This window comes from Apodemus sylvaticus, chromosome 18 (assembly GCF_947179515.1).
Source record: "Apodemus sylvaticus chromosome 18, mApoSyl1.1, whole genome shotgun sequence".
NCBI lineage: Eukaryota > Metazoa > Chordata > Mammalia > Rodentia > Muridae > Apodemus > Apodemus sylvaticus.
Genome location: NC_067489.1, coordinates 19,791,640 through 19,812,057, shown reverse-complemented (window position 1 = coordinate 19,812,057; position 20,418 = coordinate 19,791,640). Strand labels below are relative to the sequence as shown.

The 20,418-nt window shown below is 39.6% G+C and overlaps 1 protein-coding gene and 1 pseudogene across 1 annotated transcript in view; both read right to left on the bottom strand.

Annotated features, from left to right (window-relative positions):
* Positions 1 to 14,604, bottom strand: part of LOC127668977 (phosphatidylinositol 3,4,5-trisphosphate 3-phosphatase TPTE2-like) — a 79,183-nt gene extending 64,579 nt beyond the window's left edge. The window contains exons 1-6 of the mRNA XM_052162869.1: positions 14,597 to 14,604; positions 12,226 to 12,273; positions 8,702 to 8,752; positions 6,639 to 6,692; positions 3,761 to 3,826; positions 1,930 to 1,980 (exon numbers count right to left, since the gene is read on the bottom strand). Coding sequence (XP_052018829.1) covers positions 1,930 to 1,980; positions 3,761 to 3,826; positions 6,639 to 6,692; positions 8,702 to 8,752; positions 12,226 to 12,273; positions 14,597 to 14,604 — 278 coding nt within the window. The remainder of the gene's footprint in view (positions 1 to 1,929; positions 1,981 to 3,760; positions 3,827 to 6,638; positions 6,693 to 8,701; positions 8,753 to 12,225; positions 12,274 to 14,596) is intronic.
* A 2,633-nt stretch (positions 14,605 to 17,237) lies between these two features.
* Positions 17,238 to 17,589, bottom strand: LOC127668976 (non-histone chromosomal protein HMG-14-like; annotated as a pseudogene).
* Positions 17,590 to 20,418: the final 2,829 nt, after the last annotated feature.

Here is a 20,418-nt window from a genome sequence, read left to right as displayed (position 1 = left end):
ATAAAACTGTGGTTAGGAGATAAAGCATGCACCAAGCTCCTACCTCCCCACTTCCCATGGCGGGGATTGTAACCCAAGCTAGAACACTAAGTCTGAATTAAAGTCATAAGCTTCTTAGTAAAAACTCTGTAAGTGCTCAGAATTCATAAGGAGTTTTGGTTTTTGTTGTTTTTTTGTTTTTAACAAATTTCTCATAATAAATTAAATCACATTTATTCAAATACATTTAAGACTTTAGCTAAAAAAAAAAAGGAGTGGACACATGAGTAATATATTCCCTTTAAAAATGCTATAACCAGTAAGAAGTTTTTTTTTTAGTGAAATTTTCAAAAAATGCCTGATTAATTATCTCATGGGTACACACGGGTCCTGCACACAGGGTGGACGCACGAGAAAGAATTTAATTCAATAAATATTTGCATGATGACTTGAATGCTTAAGTATTCCTAAGCCTTTTCTTGCATAGTTAAAAACCCCTCTTTATAATTATTTTCCTAAACTACAAAAATGAATCAATATAACATTAAAGTGCTTTACTTAAACAACTAAAGAGTCTATTGAAACAGTATTAATTTTGGAATTAGCAAGATAGCTCAGTAGTGAAATACCTGGCTTTCAAGTTTGAAGACCCGAGGTCCACTGTCAGCACCTATGCCAATTTTGGAGCAGTACAGCACCTGTAATTCCAGTTCTAGGGAGGCAAAACAGAAGGATCCCTGGAGCTCAACTACATAGTGACTCATAACCATATGTAATGATATCTGATGCCCCCTTTGGTGGGTCTGAAGACAGCTACAGTGTACTTACACATAATAAATAAATAAATTAAATAAATAAATCTTTTTTATTTTAATTTTTATTTATTTATTTGTTTGTTTGTTTTTGGTTTTTAGAGACAGGGGTTCTCTCAATAGCCCTGGCTGTCCTGGAACTCACTCTGTAGATCAGGCTGGCCTTGAACTCAGAAATCTGCCTGCCTCTGCCTCCTGAGTACTGGGATTACAGGCATGCACCACCACTACCTGACCTAAATAAATCTTTTTTTTTAAAGAGAAAGATGAGAAGAGACTGAAGATACCCAATGTAGATCTGTGGCCTTATATCACAGACACAGACACACACAGAGACATAAACACACAAACACACACACATACACACAGATATATACACACAGACATACACACACAGACAAATACACACAAACACACAAACACACGCAGAAAAACACACACAGACACACACACAGACACACACAGAGAGACATACACACACAAATACAAACACAGAGACACAAACACACAGACATACACACATACAAACATACACACTCAGACATACACACACAGACATACACACACAGACAAATATACATACATACACACAGATATACACAAACAGACACACACAGAGACACACATACACACATAGCTTACACATACACAGAGATACACATACCTGCAAATACATGTACACAAATAGGTAAAAAATCATACATGCATACAATATTAATTTTAAAGGAAGGAATTATGTTATATAAATCTGAGTCATCATGCAAAAAAGAAATCTAAGTAAAATAGTTCTGGAATTGAGTAATTTTGAGTATAGAAGATTTAGCTTATAATTATAGAATTTATACTTATAGAATACATGCTTTGTTATTTTTACATTTCTGAGTAAGAAAATATTAATATGCCATGATTTAGTTTTGAGCACAGGTTATTTCTTTGTACATCTTAATGTCCAGTCTTAACCAAACTTCTATGATAGATTAGACCATGTCAAATGTAGATTCATGAGCTAATTAGCAACACATCGACAATGGGCATTCTTTTACTTTGCTCTGCCTTGGTTTTTGGAGGTCCTTTCGCATTAAACATTTAAAATTAAACGTCACAGATATTTAATTACTTCCATTTCTATCACACATACCTGAAGGCAACGGAGGACACTAGGAAATGCACGAATTTCTTAACGGTGTTCCTATAAAAGTTAGTAAAACTAAATCAATCACATATTCCCCCAACATGTTATGAACTTAACAAAACAAGAGCCCTTTATAAGTATAAATTTAAAAAAAATTCCCATCAGTTGCATACCAAATGTTCTGTGCTAACTAAAATGTTTATGTTTTTTGTTCCCATAAAATATATGTAAATAAAACACTGTGTGTTGGGTATTTAGTAACTTATCGTCTGCATGTAAAGTTCCAGCTCCAACTTTAAGAGAGCACTGAGCTGGAGACCAATCAAATAAAGCATCGTGCCATGGAGAAGGAAATGAGTTCTTAGGGGAGGAATACCCCAATGTCTGCTCTTAGCAAATTAGGATCTTGAGCCAATCCCCAGAGTCGGAGCGATGGCTGGTGCTATGCAGGAGGAGCTGCAGTGGGCTTTCTGAAGATGACCCACTCTACTGGGCAGTTTTCCTACAATGAATATGAATTCTCATAAAACAATACTGGTTAGATGAATTAATGACTTTATGCTGCACCATACCACACCACAAGGACATGTGCTCCACTACGTTCATAGCAGCCTTATTTGTAATTTCCAGAAGGTGGAAACAACCCAGATGGCCCTTAACTGAAGAATGGATGCAGAAAATATGGTACATTTACATGATGGAATACTACTGAGCTATTAAAAACGACAACTTCATGCATTTTGTAGGCAAATGGATATAACTAGAAACTATTGTAGTGAATGAGGCAACCCAGACCCAGAAAGACAACTGCTATCTGTTCTCTCTCATCTGCAGGTCCTAGCTCAACTCTTCAGAGGTGGGAAGACAACATGGAGTAACCACGGAAACTAGGAAATGCACAGGAACCATAGGTGGAAGTGGAGTGGAAAGGGGACCAGCAGGATACACGTGATATGAAGCTCTTATACATCAACAGAGCTTACTTTTTTTTAAATGGAGTAAAAAGGAAGTCCTTGCTTTGCTCCACCTGCTTGAGTTCTACCTCATCCCTGACAACTCCACTAGAGAAAATGTTTAGCTAACGTGCAGAGTTTAATAAAGTGGTAGTGTGACCTTTTTGGAATGAATGGTCCAAGATTTTTGAAATGCTATTTAAAATGGAAACTCTAGGTACTTGGAAGACTTATTTGCATTCATTAGGTGGCCTTTGTTTTCCACGGAATTTCTGAATGCCAAGATATTACAATAGTGACTGGCTGCTTTCATTTCCAGTGGTGCTTATACTCTCTGTGGCGCTGGTAGAGGCTGATGAGGGCTATAAACAGAGAAGATTTATCAATATATCTATAATTAGACACAAGGGATTCTAAGAACATACAGTTTTGTTGTGGAGAGTAAGTAAATACAAATGCTATTAGATCTGTACAATAATAAAATCTCAGTGGGTGCGAAGAGGTCTTTTATCACCAAAATGTATTCAGTTTCACTACCCTACCGTTTCTCATAGACAAAAGTCTATAAACTGGAAATCAGAAGATGTCAAAGAAAAATTAGGAAGGACCAATGTTAAAGGATAAACAGAATCCTACAATTCTCCTTAAAGACATGCAGTAATAAAATTGCTATATCAGTTTTAAACTAGAAAAACTATTACTTGTGAGTGAACAAAATGCTTTTGCAAACATGGTACTTGTCTACAAATTCAGTTGGTTATGTTTGGATAATTTTACACATTTCTCTTATCATCTTCGCCTCAGTAGTAGCTCTGTTTTCCCAAAGACAAGAAAGAGATCCCCCAGTTGTTCTTTCTCTCTCTTCAAAGACAAACCTCACTCACCAGTATGACTTGCGAATATCAATAAGTTCATCCCCGTCATAGAGCTTGGACATCTGTTTTAACTTGCTTTAGCAGCAGCAAATCAAAAATACATCATTAGAGTGTGCTACGTTTAACAGTAATATGAAAAATCATTCAAACTAGAACTCATTTGAATCTAAGAGATACAACTTTAAAAAAATATTTAGAATAATTTTTCAGAAAACTCTTTCCCCGGGGACAATTCCAAGACTTAACTTGACAAGTTTCTCTTTTCTCTCTTGGTCTGTGTTTCACTTTGCTCTGTCCATATATATGTATATATACTCTGTATATAAATATATATATATATATGAATATGTATATATACACATGTACATATACATAGATGCAGTCTTTGATGACATCATTGCAACATGAAATATATCAATCCTTTAACAAAGTAGTTAGACTACTGATACCACAGTATTCAAGTCAGTACTAAAGACTAAAAATACCCATCTAGGAATTGAGTGAATTCAAAGACTTATTTTGGGTTGAAATGTGCACAATTACCCTACAGTTTATAAGACTGTTAAACACTTAAATTTATATACTTAATTGTTGTCTGGAGACTGGTATTTAAGATTACCTAAAAGCCGGGTGGTAGTGGTGCACGCCTGTAATCCCAGCACTCTGGGAGGCAGAGGCAGGCTGATTTCTGAGTTCAAGGCCAGCCTGGTCTACAGAGTGAGCTCCAGGACAGCCAGGGCTACACAGAGAAACCCTGTCTCAAAAAAACAAAATCCAAAAAAACCAAAAAAAAAAATTAAAAAAATAAAAAAATTAAAAAATTAAAAAAAGATTACCTAAGATGAAAAATTGTATACTATAAAGATGATTTGTGGCTTATAGCAATTTTTTTATTGCTACATCTAAACCAATCTGTGCTGTCATTTTGGAGGTTACACTTATTGCAAAATTCAGGATGGAAGTGAATATTGCCCTTTCTGATTTCATGATGTACAAGTCAGGATGTACAAGTCCTTCTACCATCTTGTGCTTTTTTTTTAAATTAGATATATTATTTATTTACATTTCAAATTATTTCCCCTTTCCTGGTTCCTTCCTCCTGAAAGTCACATAAGCCCTCTTCCCCTCCTCCTGTTCCTCAACCCACCCCCTCCTGCTTCCCTGTCCTGGTATTTCCCTACACTGCTGCGCTGAGCCTTTCCAGGACCAGGGGCCACTCCTTCCTTCTTCTTGGGTATCATTTGATAAATGAATTGTTTCTTGGGTATTCTGAGCTTCGGGGCTAATATCCAATTATCAGTGAGTGCACACCATGAGTGTTCTTCGGGATTAGGTTACCTCACTTAGGATGATATTTTCCAGTTCCACCCATTTGCCTTAGAATTTCATGAGTTCATAATTTTTAATAGCTAAGTAGTATTCTGTAGTGTAAATATACCACATTTTCTGTATCCATTCCTCTGCTGAGGGACATCTGGGTTCTTCCCAGCTTCTGGCTATTATAAATAAAGCTGCTATGAACATAGTGGAACATGTGTCCTTATTGCATGCTGGGGAATCCTCTGGGTATATGCCCAGGATATATGGTGTAACAGGGTCCTCTGGTAGTATCATGACCAGTTTTCTGAGGAACCACCAGATTGATTTCCAGAGTGGTTGTACCAGCTTGCAACCCCACCAGCAGTGGAGGAGTGTTGCTTTTTCTCCACATCCTTGCCAATGCATGCTGTCTCCTGAGTTTTTGATCTTAGCCATTCTGACTGGTGTGAGGTGAAATCTCAGGGTTGTTTTGATTTGCATTTCTATCCTGTGGTTTTCATAGACCATAGAAGTTTGTCTTGCCCTTAGATAGCATTAAACTAAGTAAAAGTCTGAGAGGACTCCACTGTGTGATATGGTTTGAGACACTAGTATTATGCAGATGCAAGAGGGGGAAGCCTGGAGGGGAAGGGGCAGCTCCAGAGGGGAGGGACGGGTTTAAAGTCTATTAATTTAATTCTTTCTATCTAGGGTTCCACTTTCTTCCTACTGTCACCTTCCTTCTTGCTCCAAATAGGGCGTTTTCCTGTCTTGGTCATACTTCCCCACCTGAAGGTTTATCATCTATCTGTCTGTCTGTCTGTCTGTCTGTCTAATTCTCATTATATACCGATTACAACCCTCCCTCCTCCAAGTCCCTTCCACATAGCCCCTCCCCCCTACCCGCTCTTCTCCTCTGAGAAGGGGAGGCTGCCCCCCGCCCCGTGCCAACCCACCTTAGCATATCAAGTCACTGCAGGACTAAGCACATCTTTTCCCATTGAGACCAGACAAGGCAGCTCAGTTAGGGGGAATAAGAAGATGAAGCTGCACAACAGCCACATATGGGGAGAGGCTCCATCCAGGCAATGCTCACACTTTGGTTGGTGGTCTAGTCTCTGGGAGCCCCTCCGAGGACCCAGGTTAATTGACTCTGTTGGTCTTCTTGTGGAGTCCCTATCCCTACTGTGGGAAACCCCTTACTCCTTCCCCCAACTCTTCCAGAAGCCTACAAGAACTGTAGGAACCAAGATGGAGCAGAGTCTCCTGCTAAGTCTATGTCACACAGGTGGTTGCAGATTAGGAGTAAAACACCCTCTTCTAAGCATTTTCTCTTACTTTCAACTAACACAGAAAGGTGCCTACAGATGCTACAGCAAGAAGACTTTCAATAACAACAAATTGTTGTTTATACTTCTAAATAACAGTATCTTTCTTTGCTGTGCATCCAAAGACATTGGAATGTATGCATCTCTCTCTCTCTCTGTCTGTCTGTCTGTCTGTCTGTCTGTCTGTCTGTCTCTCTCTCTCTCTGTCTGTCTGTCTGTCTGTCTATCTGTCTATGTATACATATATTTTTAGATCTCACCATTTGTTGATTTGCTCTTCCTGGATTTCGTCAGTTGATAAATCAGATGAGGTGCTAAGGGAGTTTTAAAAGCATACAGTCAGCTACCACACACTTTTTGCTTCAGTTAGTTATATTGACTGTTTGGCATTTATGAACTTGTTAACTTCATAATTTAATATAAAGGGTTAAAATTTAACATACCAAACCTGACAGAGTTTTAAGTACTATTCTTTCATATTGAAAGAAACTCCAATGCAAAAACAGTATTTTGCAGATGAATTAACTTTAGGGTTCGAGTTTCATAGCCATTTTTGCTAACATCCATTGCGGTGGTATCTCCACACAGAGTTACAGAACGCACTCAGTATCTCCACCCAGCCTCATTCACCCCAGTGCCTGGTAACCTCAGTCCCTTGTAACCACTATGCTGCTTTCAAATCAACTCTTCTGCTTTTCCCCACAGATAAAAGAAATTAGGAGATACTTGTCTTTCAGCATTTACCTCACTTCAGCTATACAGTGTCAATCAGTTCTGTTCATTTTACTGGAAATGAAAGAATTTTATTCTTTGGGGCTTAGCAATACTCCATGTTATCCATACACCCCATTTTCTTGATTCACTCATCTCTGGGATCAATGCATTGCCCAACAACTGAAACAAGTGTGGTAACACACATGGATATATGAATATCTTTATTATGCATAGATTTTATTTCCTCCAAGCTTATGCCAAGGAGTGGGACATCTCTTCAGCTCTTTTGTCATTTTTAAACTTGTTGGGTTTTGATAATTCTTGAGTCTTTACTACATTCTCAGTATTGATGTCGGTCAAGTGAGTAGTTGAGAAACATTTCCTACCATTCTGCACATTGTCTAGCCACTCTATTATTGCTAGTACACTGCGGAAGCTTTAAAACTTCTTAAAATTAGATATCTTTGTCTCTCTGTGTGTGTTGTGTGTATGTGTGTTTTGTGTGTGCATGCGTGTGCTCTCTTTATCTATGTGCTGTTTTATGCTGACACTACGCTGCTCTGCTGCGGGCACATGCTATGGCTTTGCCGTATGTCCTTGCATCAGGTGCTATAGAATGCCTAGCATTGCCTTAGCTTTAGGATCTTTTGTACTCCCATACTTATTCCAGGCTCGCCTTTTAAAAATTCCAAAGACTATCATTGGCATTTTATAGAGGCTCTACTGATCCAGACCCTACTTTAGTTCTTCGGTACCTGTCTGTCTTTGGAAACCTTCTTTTGCTATTTTCTTTTTTAATAAAAGATTTATTTATGTGTGTATTTTATGTATTTAGTGCTCTGTCTTCATGCACACCAGAAGAAGACACCAGATCCCATTACAGATGGTTATGAGCAACACCATGTGGTTGCTGGGAATTGGACTCAGGACCTCTTGAAGAGCAACCAAGTGCTCTTAATCACTGAGCCATCTCTCTTAGCCCCCCTCTTCTGTTATTTTCAAGTGCATCTACTATTGTTGGATTTTTTTCTCCTAAATTGTGGTTGTTTCTCTTTGTCCCTCAGGTGTGGCAGCAATTGCAAACCTAAGGCAGAAGGCCCTTCCAAGGTGACTGTAGGTGAGGATTGTAGCACCGGCCTCATGTGGGAGAGTGAAGGAGAGTGGAGCATTCAGGCGTGGTGTATTAGCTTCTCTTTTTACTGCTTGAGAGCACTTCTGTCCTCTTCCCACTGTTATCGCCCACCCCTTTGTTCTTTTAAATGGGTATTTCTCTACTCCTGGCCTATTCTACTATTGTGGCATACACAGACATTTTAATATTTTGGTGTGTTTTAGCTACTAAAACTATGAGTAAATACTATGGATAAGAGGGCTCCCTCCTCTTTGGTTTATTCCTCTTTTTTTTTATACCATAATTTAAAGCTCAAAGAACTCTCCCTGCAGAAGCCTAGCATGACAGAACAGGAGCATACAAAAAGAGAGTCCCTTGCACGGTCCTGAGAGTCAATGCCCTGACCTCAAACTGTGCGTGCTGTGCAGGCAAGAATCTACCAGTCTACACAGAGGGGAGAAGGGCAGAGAAAGAAGTAGTAATTTATTTATATCTTACAGAGTGTTGGCGGACACGGATGACAGTGTTTGCAGTGCACTTGGGACTTGGCTGAAGGATTAGAAAAAGATAAGACACTGTGTGATTCAAGTGAGTCCAAGTTAATTATAATCTAATGTGTATAACTGCCATTCAAGCTCTGAACTATTTGAACCTTAAGATTTTTTACCGATAGGGCTAGCGTTGTAGTTGAAGTGTAACGCGACTGCCCAGTATGTGCAGAGGCCCTAGCAATGAAACAAGGCTTCACATGTAAGTCAAATGTTTGCAGTCTAAAAGTCACATGCGCTACAAACAATGTTTCATAGCTTAATAAATATTTTAGCCTTGTTTAAAGAGGTATGTTGCTGGATGTTGGGACAGACTTCCGTAACTCCAGCTTTTGAGATGCTGAGGCAAGATGGTCACGGTATCAAATTCAGCCTGGGCCATATGGCAAGACGTTGACTCAAAAATCAAACAGCGAAGCAAAGGAAAAAAAAAAACTAAGACCTTTGCTACTGAACCAATGCAAAAAAGTTATGGTGTAATTTTTTTCATATCTAATTTAGTGCATAGCAGCTATTCCAACTTATCACACCTTGCTTGCTAAGAACCCCCTTCACCTTCTTACCCTCACCATTAGTTTTTACCACACCAGAAAGGGTTTCTTAGACATGAGTCAAAGCCCTTCGGTATATGATGCCTTTGGTTTGGGGGTACTCGCGTCACCTGGTAGCTGAAGTCTAGAGAGTGAGGACACATCAAGGGTTCGTCATTCACCTTCTCCACCTGGTGCTCCCTGGTATTTCATCACCCCAAACAGGAGTCTGTTCTTTGCTTACTTGGTGTAATAACATTTAAAACTGGACATTCTCCTAATCATTTTAGCTCACGTTAACACACTAGGAGGCAGAAAAATACAGCTCTATGAGATGTACCTCTTTTATCCAAATTGGTCCAAAAAGGACAGAAGGGCTCATATGCTAAGACCATGTCTGTGAGTCTCCAAATCTTAGCCTCTCTCCCTGCTCCTGTGTATACCCATAAGGTTACATCTGCTGTGTGCATCTCTGCTCCTGTGTTTATGTATAAGGTTTTATCTGCTGTGTGTATCTCTGTTTCTGTGTTTATGTATAAGGTTTTATCTGCTGTGTGTATCTCTGTTTCTGTGTTTATGTATAAGGTTACATCTGCTGTGTATATCTCTGTGAAACTTCACACTGCACATTTTTCAGTCCCTCTAATTTCCATTATTAACTACTGATTCATTTTGTTAACATTTTAGTACATCTCACAGTTCACTGGTAGCTTCTTTACCACGTAGGAAAGCAGATTCTTTCTGGGCAATGCTAGACATGACATAAAAAAAATATAATCAGTTGTCATGCAGTTTCCAAGATTCAACTTTCTAGATGAAATTCACTTAAATTATTCTACAAACTATAGACTAACAATTACCCAATGGAAGTCTGTTATTTGAAAACTTTTAGTAGTCTTCCTACAAACCACAAACTGACAGCAAGACTCTATTGCTGAAGAGAATACCTACACAACTCATCAAACATAGAAAAGTCAAGTTGGTGCCTATACAAAGCCTTCCACCCTGCATGCCAGTGTCTTTAGTACAGGGAGGTACTCTATACTCCACCAAAGGAAAAATGTAAGCACCAACCTATATGCAAACATTTTGACTTACAATGATGACCTGCATGTAAAATATGTTAGGGCAACGGTGTTACGAAGCTTGTGGGAGTGACCAACATCTATCTGATATGACTTAAGGCCCGCTCATGAGAAGGGCCCATATCCGAAACTGCTTGGGAACCAAGTACAAGATGGCTCAGGGACCAAGGGCAAAACTAAATCCATAGCATGCTCTCTTTTGACCCTATAGGCCCTTTATGTGTATATTATGGCTTCAAGTTTAGCCTTTTTATGAAAACTTCAAGTGTGTTAATGAGGGGGGGGTCTCTGTATCTAAATCTATTTCTTGTGCCTTTTCATTGGTGCTCTTCCTTCTTTTGGTTTTGTCTTATTCTGATGTGTTAATTTTATTTTATTGTTTCCCTTAGAAGCCTGTTTTTTTTAAATAATGAGATATAGAAGGGGGTTGGATCTGGATTGGAGGGGCTTTGGGGAGGAACTGGGAGGAGGAGACAGCAGGATAGGAGTAGGAGATATGTGTCGGGGGCACCATAATCAGGATATATCACATAAGAAAAAATCCATTTTCAATAAAAGGCATAAATATAGGTTTTTATGTCTGCAATGAATATATTTTGTAAAGACTTCCTATTGTTTATCTGTATGTATGTGTGCAGTGCCTATAGAGGCCATAGGAGGGGGTGTAATCTGCTGAAGTTGGAATTGTGGGTGGGGCGAGAGCTACCCAACGTTGAGTGCTAGGATCTGAACTCAGGTCCTCTGAAATAATAACAAGTACTCTAACCACTGAGCCATCTCCTTAGCCCTTTTATGAATATCTTAACTCTGTAAAATCTTTAAATTCAATTTCCCATTAACTTAGCCATACTGTAAAGGCATTTGATGAATGAATTTCAAATTCAGCTGCAACTTCTAGTTTATAAGGATTGAGCTCTAAAAAAAGTTATCTAAACCTATTATTTGAAGTTAAATATGCCATTTTCTCTGGAAATTATACATATACACATATACATACATATACATCTATATCATATACATCATATACACATACACATACATATACATCTACATCATATACATCATATACATATACACATACATATACATCTACATCACATACATATACACATAAATATACATCATATACATAAACATCATATACATAAACATCATATACATCTACTACATCTACATCTATATATACATACACACACACACCACAATTTTTTATAACGAATTATAACATAAAAGTATAGAGTCACGTATGTACTTGTGGCTATTCTGACCAGTCCTGTGTTCACCTTCCTCTGTGTAAATGTGAGTTCAGATGTCCATGTCAATATGTGTTTATATTAAATTATTTTCAGCAATGCTCAGGATGAGATACGAGACCTTGCATGTGCTGAGCAAGTTCTGAGGCAAAGTTTCCATGCAAGGAAGTTTCACATTTGGCGCATCAGGACCACCTTGGCTGAGCTCTGGAGATGAGTGAGGGAAAGATCCAGGATCTCCTAGGTCCCTGCTAATGTGCTGTGGTCACCTCTGCTCCCAGCCTATTGCTGCCTCCTCCTGGCTGTAAAGAGGATTCCTTTGATTTGTGAGTAGAACATTTTACATAGAACTAAAGGGGACAAATAACAGAAGTAAGGAGATTTGTCTCTATGGTTTGTTCTCTTTTTCTACATGAGTTAAAAGACAAAGAATATTCATGAGAGGACATTAGAAACAGGTTTAAAGGGAACTTGCGATAGTGTGGCTGCTCTTGGTACTGAGTAACATGGATATAAACTTGTGTGTACATGTGTATGCAAGTACATGTGTATACACACATATTCACATATACACACATATCTATCTGCATATAATGTATAACTTACATTTCTTTCGAATATTCACTCAAGGAATTCAGTTCATACACGGTTGTGCTATAGGATAAGAACAGACATAGTCAGACAAGATGTAATCACATCTTAGAGTTGGGTATTTGGAATGTGATATGACGTTCCCCATACAAACGTTGCTTTACACGATTACAACAAGTAATCCTGTAAGAGTCACTCAAGACTGACACACAGTTTCATTTTTACTGTTAAGCCTGACATAACATTAGCGACTCTTAGCCTTCTTTGTGCACTCAAATCTCCAGTCTCACATAAAGGACCTTCCCTCTGTTACCCCCTTCTTTTCAACCACCTTTACTGAATTGCCTGACCATGAGATATGAGCAGGTAGCTGAGACCTCAGGCAGTGTCTCCATCCAATACAGTGATGGTCTGAGGTCTGGGGTACTAGTTATAAATGGCGGCAGACATCGCGGAGGGTGAGACACACACTAAACTTTCAACAGTTCCGTGGATTCTCTTCATACCAAGAGTTACAATGATCCTGTCTACTGCTAACTTCTTTTTGTTGCAAAGAAGGTTTTCTCATCTCTTGCTCCACTCGAGATATTAACTTCTCATTTTTTAAATGTTTCTATGAATAAATGTGTTTGTGCATATATATTTTTCTTTATTAGCTTCGAACACATACACATTTCCTTGGGGATTCCAACATAGATAAATGGTATCAAGTCATTTCGTGAGAATTGAAAGTAAATTACAATAATGAAAAAGTATAAAGTCACAGACCCTTTTAAATTCATATTAGCTTTGACTCTCTAACAGCATACAAATTGGTTGAATCCTGTACCTCCTCCTCTCATCTAGACCTGAAGAGACATGCTGACCACGGTCTAGTCTCCTTTCAACCAATCTGATCAAAGAGAGAGAACGTTATCCAGACACACTTAGACACAGTGATAAACATACTCTCTTGTCAAGAAAACTGTGCAGAGTGGATTTTACAAAACTGAACCTTCCCTTCTTTTACAGGAGTCTAAGCTTTGTGTACCATGTGTGTACATATTTATTCATGGAAGCATGTGTCCTTATGTGAGTGTTTACATGTGTGTGTGCTGTCTGAAATTAACACGTAACTTGACCTTCATAATTCATTCATGTGTGAGCTAAAGTGTTCAAAAGTATAGTCAGATACCAGGTATAAATACAAATAGTTTCTGGAATCAGATAACTACATTAATTCTAGGAGTTCTGTGTCATGAAGTGAATGAGTTTTAAATATTCATGCACATCACCGATTAGAATTTGGTGTTTTAATATTAGAAAACAAGCTATCTCTATATGGTGGTAATGAATCTTGTGGGTTTGTAAAAAACAGTAACTCACCTATATGTATGTAACCATTATGTTAATTCCAGCATATAACAGGATTTTTATGGGATTATTTAAAATTCAGCTACAGTTTATAGACACTTGTTCTTCCTAACAGTTTCAAGTCTTCCTTAGTTTCATTTATGGTGGAAATATGAGGTGAAGTGTCTATGGATGTGAGGAAGGAGCTCCATCTGTGGTGTGGTGGGCAGGGCTTAGGGTGCCAGCCTTCTGTGATGGCAGTGCCCTGCTGGGGGACACCTAAGGTCCAATACCTTTACCTTTACCTCTAATCCTTTTTGCTGAAGGTTTGTCCGTGGCATGACTGCCTTCTGCCGGCCCCTCCCTGACTTCCTTTCCCCTCATCCAAACCAGCAGAGTGCCACACACAGGCATACAGAACATTTCCTTAGGGCCTAGTTAGCTAGTGACTGCTCAGAACTTCAACCACGTTAAGAGGTGACAGGAAGGACATATCGACCAAAGCTACTCGTTTGTGGATTTGTGTATCTGCTCCACTTCCATGCATAAATTGAGTTCTACCTGTCCATGTCTGGAGAACAGAATATTGAGGTCTCTCATTTCATTTATTAGTCTCTCCATGTACTAATTCATACAGGGAAGTGTGACAGTATCGACATCATGTGACTTCCTAGGCTGTTTCTTCAAATTGCCTTTACTAACACATAATCAGTTATTCTGAAACTTCCATCACTTTTCCACCAAAATAAATTTTATATATTTTGCAACAGACATACCTTGTCTGGTAAAAAGTTCAGAAAGATTTTTTTCTGGTGTTTAGCCAAGTGTCAGATTTCTTTTTCAGGTTATTATTATTGTTTTTTTTTCTTTTTTCAACTATAACTGTAAATGTAATTTCTAGGTACAAATTCCTTCTGCCCTATCCAATGAGCTGGGCATTTACTCCTTACTATAAGCCTGTAGAGGCTTTCTCTGCTCTTACATAAGTTTGAGTAAAGGCCTAGGGTTGGGACTCTGAACAGTGGCATAATAGGTTTATGTCTAGGGTACCTACCTCAGCATGGTGGCAGAGTTCTAAAGGCTGGTGAGTTCTTCCAGGACTGCTAGCTCTGTTCTTCTGGCCAAAGGTTCTCTGATCCCTCCTGCCTCCTCCTTCCTGCTCCAATTGTTCTCTCTTATGTTCAGTCAATGTACAATATATAGAAGTCTGAGTGCCACACAAGACTGAGCGTTTGACTGCTACGAACACGGGATGACAACACGCGAATGGAGAGAGCCTTTCTTCTGTGAGCTATCCTCTCCCATTCAGCTCAAATCAAATTAAAAACACTGTTCCCTACACACACCCCAGGAAGAGTGCTTAGAAACAGCCCAAAGCTATGCTGTCTTCCCAACAGTGCTCCTCAGAACGCAGCTCACAGATCCCACCCTCTCCATCACCAGTTTTAATGCTTGGGTTTGTATGTGTGCAAGCATATTGTAGAAGTGTGAACATATAAATACATTTATATATGTCCTTGTTTGCATTTTATAACTCAGGTTATTAAATTGGTGATTCCATCAAATATTAATAGTGACGTACCTGCATGCGGGCTAAAGGAATATGAAAATACATTATCTTACACGAATTACAAGTCTAAGCTTTCTTTTACATTAAAAATTTTACATATGATTCTAAAATTACATTTTATATGGTAAAAATTGTTCTATAACTTAATAACAAATATTGATATATTCGTGTATATGTCATGAATTTGAACCTGAGATTTATTTGAAGATATCAAATCTGTGAAAATGGAGAAGAATCCAAGAGAAGTAATGATTACTTTAATCTCAAAGTGTAATAATCTTTCTCCACTGTACTTCTCAGATTTCCCTCACAGATAATACAGAACCACCTTCTTGTCTCCATTTATGATCAAGAGCATTATCACAGCATTACTTCTACCAATCACGTTGTCTTTGCTGCATGAATTATAACCAAGTACCTACTGGTCTGGGAGAGCTCTCTGCAGAGTGATAGGGGAGGTCTGGAACACTGACTCTCTCGCCTCCCCTGTCTGTCTCCCTGTCTCTCTCTGTCTCCCTGTCTCTCTCTGTCTCCCTATTTCTCTGTGTCTGTCTCTGTCTCCTCTTTCTCTGTGTATATATCTTTGTATCCGTCTCTTCTGTCTCTCTCTGCCTCTCTGTCTCTATGTGTATCTGTGTCTGTCTCTTTCTCTGTGTGTGTCTATCTATGTCTCTTTGTGTATGTGTCTGTTTGTGTCTGAGTGTATGTGTGTCTGTATATCTCTTTTTCTGTCTCTCTGTCTCTGAGTGTGTGTGTCTGTCTCTGTCTGTCTCTGTCTCTGTCTCTCTGTGGTTCCTCCCTTCTCCCAATCAGATTCTCTCCTTTCTTAGCTCACACTTTTCTGGTCTCTTAAGGGATTAGCTACTACTTAAGGTGACAGATTATCTGGATCCTTTCTTCCTCGGTTTGGTTTAAAATAAATTCAGTCAACTGCAAATCCTACCATGTGACTAGTTAGAAACAGTTAAAAAGGCATTATGATATCAAAGATATTCTTTAGGTAGTTTTGCCAAATCTCAACTTCTTCCATGGTTTTTATGGGTTTGTGTATATTTTCATATATATGTATGTATACATATATATGAAACATACATTTATATAAATAATGTATTTATATGAAAATTTGTATATATACATATATATGAAAACAGGTTGCTAGAAGCTCGTAGATCTGTGTATAAACATACTTGTATTTACATGCATATATATGTAAGCGTACATATGGGTGGTATATTTTTTACTCTTTTTTTTTTTTCCAAGACAAGGTTTCTCTGTATAGTCTTGGCTGTCCTGGAACTCACTCTGTAGACCAGGCTGGCCTCAAACTCAGAAATCCACCTACCTCTGCCTCCCAAGTACTGGAATTAAAGGCATTCACCACCACCGCCCGACAATTTTTTTTTTTTTTTTGGTTATTTTTTACTCTTTCACAGCTGAGATTTTAGTTAGTGGTGGAGGAACAGAGTACACAGACATTCCCATTCTTAACACCTGTACCCAGACTCTGAAGAGTCACAGTGTGCCCATGTACCTGGGGAAGAGCCACGCAACTGTTTTTGTTTGAACTTATTCCAGTGATGTTCCATCCTCAGACCTCACACAGCAACCGAATGCTCATCGGCCTCAGTTCCACTGACTCACGATTTTGTGCCACACACAGAACACTCTCACAATTTCCATCTCTCCCAGCGCATTATCACAACGGTTAGGAAAAGGGACTGTCATGACCAGAGATGCTACAGTTAATGACAGGGCAAGGAACAAGGAGTGGCTTCCTTAGGAAATGGTTCTTCTAGAAACACGAGTCCAGATATAACTGAAAGTATTCCAGACATGAAGGCAGGACTGAGAAATCAAACTGCCATTTAGTTGCTTTGTACTCTAGGATATAAAATTAGCCTCTCTATGGAAGGTTATGGTGATCCCCGAGACAGACACAGCCTCTCCTAATTCAGTGTCCTGCTATTTTATGATTGAACCAAAAAGATAAACAACCAAAAAATTATTTAACCTCTTCAAAAAAAAAAAAACCATTTACACTTAAAAAAACGTGATAAGGTGGGATTCCCTCACCTTGTAAAAATGTTTCTAGAGCTATTAGAAACTCACATTTACAAAACAGTTGTTAAAAATATTCCTCTGGGTTGTGCAAGGAGGGGGGCTGGGAGACTGACAGACGTGATGGGTGCTGAGTCGGACCTGGCTTCTCTTCTTCGGAGGTTGGGCTCTGGTTTTTGATCTCCATTTTCTGCGGGCAGACGTGTGGTTTGCCGGTCAGCCACTCAGCCTGTCTGCCCTTCACTCCCCTCTTTCTTCCCTTTTGTCTGCATTTTTTTTTGTCGGATGATTTATCCTTCCCTGTGGCCTTTTTCGGCTTCACATCCACCTTGGCAGGGGTGGGCTTGGCCGACAGCCTTGTGGAGCAGCGCTTGGGCTCCGCCTTCGAGGCACCATCCGCTAACCTTCCTCTTGGGCATCTTGGCACAGGGTGGGAGACGCATGTGATGATGCGACGCTGGATCTGTCGTGGAGCTGCACGCAGCGCCACCACGCAAACTGCCGGGTGTATGTTTTTAATTCAGTTCACTTACCTGTTGCTCAAAACTCCCTCAGGGCTGTATAATGTCGAAGCGCTTGTATATATCCTAAATTATTGAAAAGTACAGTCAGTAAAAAGTGCATATGGGTAAAATATCATTATGTTTGGGTGAATCAAACAACTATACTTACTGTCATTATACAGTAGCTGATTTTTTGAATATGCATATAGAATCACTAATTTCTATCTCATAGGCAGCTGAGGAGAGCTGGGACAGAAAGAGGTGGTCCTCCTCAGGGAAAAGCACACCGACTGATTGACCAGTGTCAAATGGTAAGCCACAAAAACATACATAAAAGTAACAATACACAGACTGAACAGGTTATATTTAGGAGTATATATGCATATACATACATATATACAGACACTATAATAATATAATAATAATAATAATAATAATAATAGAAGAGATATGGATTTGAAGGAGAGTGGGGAGAACATATCGAGAGTTTGGAGGTGATAAAGGGAAGAAACGAGCAATGTAATTATAACATAATCTCAATAACTAAAAAAAAATATTAAAAGCAATGCATTCAGATTAACTTTAACTCCAAAGAGTAACAGTACTATTGGCTTATTTCTAAGTCAACTACACTTTCCAGGCACACAGCTTTCTCACCATATCTAAACTCCTGAGTCTTAACTCTGCCTTCTACCTTCTGACTTTCAACCCTGGCATTTCTCTCTTCCCCGTGAGACAGGACGAAGTGGCGGTAGATGGGAGGCAGTGGCTCCATCTAATTTAACAGTGGGCACCAGCCTCACGCCGTAGGAGAAATTTGAATGGTGAGGGATACAGGCCTCACTGGCCCATCTCTTTCTGTAAGCTCTGCACTGTGGCCAGCCGACCATTCCCTCTCTGTGCTCCGACAGAAGTCTCTCTCTCTTTAGCATTGTTAAATTTAGTCTCATTTAAGAAATACGATCGTGTCCAATGTACTGGTTGTTACTTAGGGTGAGAAATACTGGCACCCTCCCATCCAAAGCATCTCACTGAGATTCTTTATACAGACATAGCAACTAAGCACTTGGGTTCTGTCCTGTGTATAACTGAAGGTAGACCTTTATAGACTTCAACTTCCTCGTTTTTTCTTTTTAATTAGGTTATTCCTTGACTATGTCATGTATGTATAGAGTGCATGCTGGTCTCTCCTATCTTTTCCCTTTCCCATCCCTCCAGTCCTCCCCAGATGAGCCCCTTACCTCGTCTATGTCTCTTTGCTTTTGTTCTGTGACACACTGAGTTTAACCAGGGCCACCCACGTGGGCATGGGTACGGAACTAGCCAATGGGCTGTTGGGTCTCTCCCCTGTGGCTGCAGGACTGAAGACAATGGTCCCTTCTCTAGCAGCCATCAGCAGACAACACAGGACCTCACAGCCCTTCTCCCCCTGCAGTCTCCCATGAATGACTGTTTTCAGGCACAGGCTCATGCAGACTCCAGGCAGGCGATGACAGCAGCTGTGCTGTCACCGTGTCATACCCAGAAGAGAAGGCTGCACAGCACATGCCCTCCATCACGTTCTTTCTATCCTCTCTCCTTCAGTGCTCCTTAAGCTTTCAGGGGTGAGAAAGTTATGTCCCATTCAACCTTCATTTAAGGTCGACTTCTGCCTTTTAATGTTTGCGTAGTGTGCATGTCATTACAGACATTTACATACACATATACCTATTCACATATTTATGCATGTATGTATATATATTTTAACTCACTTTCCACTGGTGGGCTCTGTATAACTCGTCGATTTTATTTCATCTGGATATGACACACTAAGGGATTATAAAAGTACAATATCACGCACAAAACATATTTTTACAGACGTTTTAGGTTAAAAATAAACTACAGTTACTCTAAACATTAGCTGGATGATCTTCAAACATCAATACATAGATTGTTATTGGCATAGCATTCTGATTAGGATGTATGTTAATGCTATCTTGCCAGATATCAAGCCTTATAATCTGAGCAATAAGGAGGCTGAGGCAGGAAGACTGCCAGGAGTGTCAGGCCAGCCTACACGGCGAGCACAGGCTGCATGACTGCAGAGTAAGACTGCCAAACACAAAACTAAACTGACAGGAGATTATCTTATGCCTATGAAAACAGTAGTATTTATAGACTTAACTATTACCTTAGTACAAATGTGTAAGGGTTTTTTGTCAACAGAGGAATCTCTAATGGCTGAGAAGCACTTGTAAAACTGTTCAATGTCCTTAGTCATCGAGGAAATGCAAATCAAAATGACATCTGTAGCAGCTGTGCAGCTTGGTCTTCATGGGGGTCCCCTAACAGAGGAGGGGGGCTGCCTCTGACTCTGTTGCCTGCCTTTGGATCTCTTTTCTCTAGCTGGGCTGTCTTGTCTGGCCTCAGTGGGAGAGGCTGTCCTGATGCAACTTGCCAGAGTAGACTGATACCCAGGGGTGGGGTGGGGGCTCCCCTTGTCTGAGGGTGGAGTGGGGGGAAAGGGATGGGAAGGTGGGACGGGAGAAGAGGAGGAAAAGGGGGCTGCGATAGGGATAGAAAGTGAATAAATTTATGAGTGATTGAAAACAGTGCCTTTTGCTGTAACAGCATTTCAAACTCACTGCAGTATACAGCACCCTGGCCTTGCCTGAGCCTGATTCTGAATTCTCCCCATCGCATACTCATTATCACAGGCTACATGTGTTTTTTCTGCCCATCAGAAAGTGTTTAACAGCTCACTCT